Genomic DNA, 4,249 nt, shown 5'->3' with positions numbered 1-4,249 from the left:
CAGTAATTCCACCTCTAAGGAAGTATCTTAACTAATTAGACATACACTGAAAATTACCAAACGAAGATAATCATTATTGCATTATTTATACTACTAAGCAATTAGAAATAACCTAGTTGTCAACAATGGGAAAAGAATAAAATGAACCCCAAATTTAGAAGCAGAAATAAAATGTACTAAAATGTTAACAGTAGTTAAGTCTGGATGTCTCTGGGGTTATCTCTGGTTATTTCTGAAGTACCAACGATTTTTGCCCTTTTTACTTTTTACAATATGCATATTATTATATAATCAGAAAGAGATTATAAAAATGAAAGTTCCCATTCTTCCAGGCTGGTTATTATATATTCCTCTATAGTATTCTCCTTTGAGCATTCAAAATGCACATTTACCAGCCAAGACACCTCTCTAGAGGTGTGTCCTTGGAGACAGCCATGCAGGATTTTCTTATATATACTTGAGAAATCTAAGAGCTTGCCTGGGGCCCCTTACAATGAACAGCCAGTTTGGGAGGGGAGGAATTAAAGCCAAATGCCCTGAGGAAGAAGTCATCCTGGTGTCAGTGAAGAGGATGTGGTTCCCTATTCTGCCATAAAATCCCTCTTGTCCTTGTTGTCCTTACAGTGCCGAAGAAATGGCTCTCACACCCACAAATCTAAATAAGGAGATGTCTCTGCAGATGAAGATGGACTGCCAGGAACAAGAGTTGACTGAGAAAAACAATGGCTTTTTCCAAAAGCTCAATGTGACTAAAGGTGTAATGCAGGAGTAAGTCAGAACTGAGCTTGCAGAAGCAGTTTCTAGGGTCCCAACTGCAGACATCCTTGGGCCAGTGGTATGAAAATAACGGGATTTCCAGGTTCAGAGTCTAGGTTGACAGTCTTCCCTATAATTTATCTAATTTTAATCTCATGAATATTTACTCTAGCAGGCCTTATGAGAAGCTAAAGGGGCCCACAATCATAAACTGGGTAGATACCCATTAAAAAAAAAGTTTTTTAGACTCTAATCTCAATTTGGGAAAACATGTGGATTGTTTTGTGGCTTCATTATCTTCACCTGCTAAAGATCTAAGCCATGTAAAATAGTTTCTGGCATAGAGGGAGTACAAACAGTGGTATAAACACATATTTACATTTGCCAGTACATGTTAAAAAATGCATACTAATTTAGCTATGATTAACAACCTTTTTAACTAGAAAAACATTCTTAAGGTAAAAGATTTTCCAAGAATCCCTCATGTGGCAAGAAAGCTATTATGATACCAAAGATGTTCTTAAATGCATTTATAATTTATTGAAGATAGTAGCATGTGCATTTGTAAACTGGGCAGTTTTTCATTTAATTTTTTTTCATATCAGCAATATTTATTCATTCTATATAAATCTGTATAGATTCCAGGATCCCTTTCTAAGCAGGATAGATGTGAAGTGACTCAATACCCCTTCAACCCTGAGAACACCTCCAGCCTCAGGGTTCAAATCCCATAGACTTGGAACTACTTTTATAGACACATATCACACAGTTATTGTGACCCATTCGAAAGTGTCAGCACACTTATTTTAGAAAAGGAAATACAAATGAGTTTTATACATATAGGCAAAGATACTCAACCTCACACATAAAATGAGACTAACACTAAATGAGATACCAGCTTAAACATACCAAGTTGGCAAAGATCAAAAACTTTAATAGCACATGGATTTAGACAAGGAGTGAGAAACAGGCACATTTTTGCTCGGAGTGAAAATTGATTCAACCTCTTTAAAGCATACTTTGTGAAAAATCTATCAAAATTTAGAATATACATATCTATTGACCTAGATGTTTTACTTTTCGGGTTTTCCAATAGATACGCTGTACACATACACAACAACAACATATAGATGTGTAAGGATATTCATTCCAGCATTGTTTGTGATAGCAAATGATTGGGAACATTCTACATATCGGTTAATAAAAAAACTGATCGGAAAATTATTATACAGCCCCACAATGGAATACTATTTTGCCATTTTAAAAACAAAGCAGCTCCGTATGTACTAATATGAAATGGACTCCAAAATAGGTTATTAAATAAGAAATTCAAAGTACTTTGATATATACACAGAATGGAGTATATAAATATCCTCCCATGTATATTTTGAAGTATCTATTCTGTATAATATATATACATGCAGACATGCATACATAAACGTCTCTGCTTATTTATGCCTAGAATATCTGTTGAAAATAAAAGAAGCTAGTAAACAATATGGGGAGGACAGCTGGGGGGTGGAGATCAAGAGGGTGCTGTAGACCTACTCCTCCCAGCCCATTTGAACCATATAATGTATTTAAACTCCACTTTTTAAAACAGGATATTAATTTACTTATTTGTTGATTTTGCACACTCATTTATCCATATATATGCATGGAGCTGCAATTAGTTTGGAATTCGGAATCTCACTGTTAATTTATGCATTCAGCCAATTATTATTTATCCAGCCCCCCTCTTTCTACTTGTGAGATATACTACGCAAGGTGTTATTCACACAGAATAGAACTCAGTACAAGGATAGCAGGTGCTCCCTGGGGCTGGGAAAGATCTCAGTGTTCTCCATTTAGAAAGGAGTAGGGCAGGCCCAAGCTCTGGCCCAAAGGCGTAATAACAGCCTCTGTTTGGATTATGTGGCTTGCAGTTTGCTAAAGGAAATTATCAAAGTGGACCACATCTTAGACCAATCAGATCATGAGGACGGCATTTCCTCCGAAAACCCTCAAACTGACTTCCTTCACAAGGTAGACACTGAAAAATGGGTAAGAGAGACACTTAAATGACACAGTAGGTTGAAGAGAAGAACTTCACACCACATATCTCAAAGTGGTAAGAAAATATCTGAGGGTTTCCTTCTAAATGGTGCACAACTTCAAAGTTTGAAATCAGGAGGGAGGCAGGGGATGGCATTATTCCCACTGGATGCTGCTGTTACCACATGAAGGACTTACTAGCCTTCCCATGCAAAAAAAAAAAGTGATTTATATGTTATTTTTGTCTTTGGGAATTTATGAAATAACTGTGACATTTCTCACCTTCGAGCAAATCACCATATGACCAAATCACCATATGACCATACCCCCTGCTCACAGATTGTCTTCCAGTACAATTCAGCTATTCACCCTTAATGCAGCCTCCAGGAGAGAATCCTTCTTCTTCAAGCTTCTGGGGCTCCAGGCCTTCAATGGCTTGTAGCTACGTAACTCCTGGTCTCCTGTCTTCATCCTCACGTGGTCTTCTCTGTGTCTGTGTCTTCTCCTCTTCTGTCTTTCATTAGGATGTTTGTCATTGGATTTAGGAACCCATTCAAGTAATCCAAGATGATCTTATCTCAAGATTCTTAGTTACATCTGCAAAGACTCTTTTTCCAAATAAGATAACATGCCTGGGGTCCTAGTTCTGTATTAGGACATGGGCATTCCTTGTTTGGGGTCACCACTTAATTCTCTATACTCTATGACCTTGGGTAAGTCACTAAATACAAATGGCCACATGAGAATGAAAATAAATAAGGCACATGAAACTAATTTGTAAAGAGTTACATGAATGTTAGTTATTTCTATTGACTTGACCAGTAGTTTACACAGACATTTCAAAAAGAGACTGATCTGTTCTCCCTTCTCCAAACTTTTCTCCTTCCAGTTTAAAAATAGTTCTGCTGAAACACAGGAAATTCAGATCAAACTTCTTCAAAGGACAGAAGAAACATTTCATAAATAGTTACTAAAGAAGTGTTCCAGGATAAATTATTGCCAATTTTTGCATGCAGAGACTTGAAATAGCAGAACATGTCTTGGGATGCTTTTTGAGAACAAGGCAAAGAATACAGAAACAAAAAAAGTAAATTTTATTGATCAGACTCATAGAGTAGGGTTTTTCCCCCAAACTCTTTGATATGAAACAACTTAAGGTCAACTGAGAATTATGCAATGATTAACCATATTCCTACACTTGTATTTAAAAATCTTTCACATTTCTCACATTGGCTTTATCTTTATGTATATAAATAGATGAAACTTTCTGAACCATTTAAAAGTAGGTCAAAGACAGCATGATACTTCATTGCTGTTTACTTCAGAAAGCATCTCTAAAAGTAAAACTTTCTCCTACAAAATACTGTTATCACATGTGGGGAAATCAGCATTAATATAGTAATCTCAATTCTCTCAATATTCTAATTTCTTTAATTGTCCCCCAAATGTCTTTTACAGC

At 36.2% G+C, this 4,249-nt stretch overlaps 1 protein-coding gene across 1 annotated transcript in view; it reads left to right on the top strand.

Annotated features, from left to right (window-relative positions):
* The first annotated feature begins 634 nt into the window (after positions 1-634).
* SMCO2 (single-pass membrane protein with coiled-coil domains 2) overlaps positions 635-4,249 on the top strand; it is a 26,364-nt gene continuing 22,749 nt past the window's right edge. Inside the window, exons 1-2 of the mRNA XM_011947000.1 lie at positions 635-768; positions 2,682-2,781. Coding sequence (XP_011802390.1) covers positions 635-768; positions 2,682-2,781 — 234 coding nt within the window. The remainder of the gene's footprint in view (positions 769-2,681; positions 2,782-4,249) is intronic.

Source organism: Colobus angolensis, unplaced genomic scaffold (genome assembly GCF_000951035.1).
Source record: "Colobus angolensis palliatus isolate OR3802 unplaced genomic scaffold, Cang.pa_1.0 Scaffold256, whole genome shotgun sequence".
Taxonomy (NCBI): Eukaryota; Metazoa; Chordata; class Mammalia; order Primates; family Cercopithecidae; genus Colobus; species Colobus angolensis.
The sequence above is the reverse complement of the archived record's forward strand: the minus strand, read 5'-3'. Positions and strand labels throughout refer to the sequence as shown.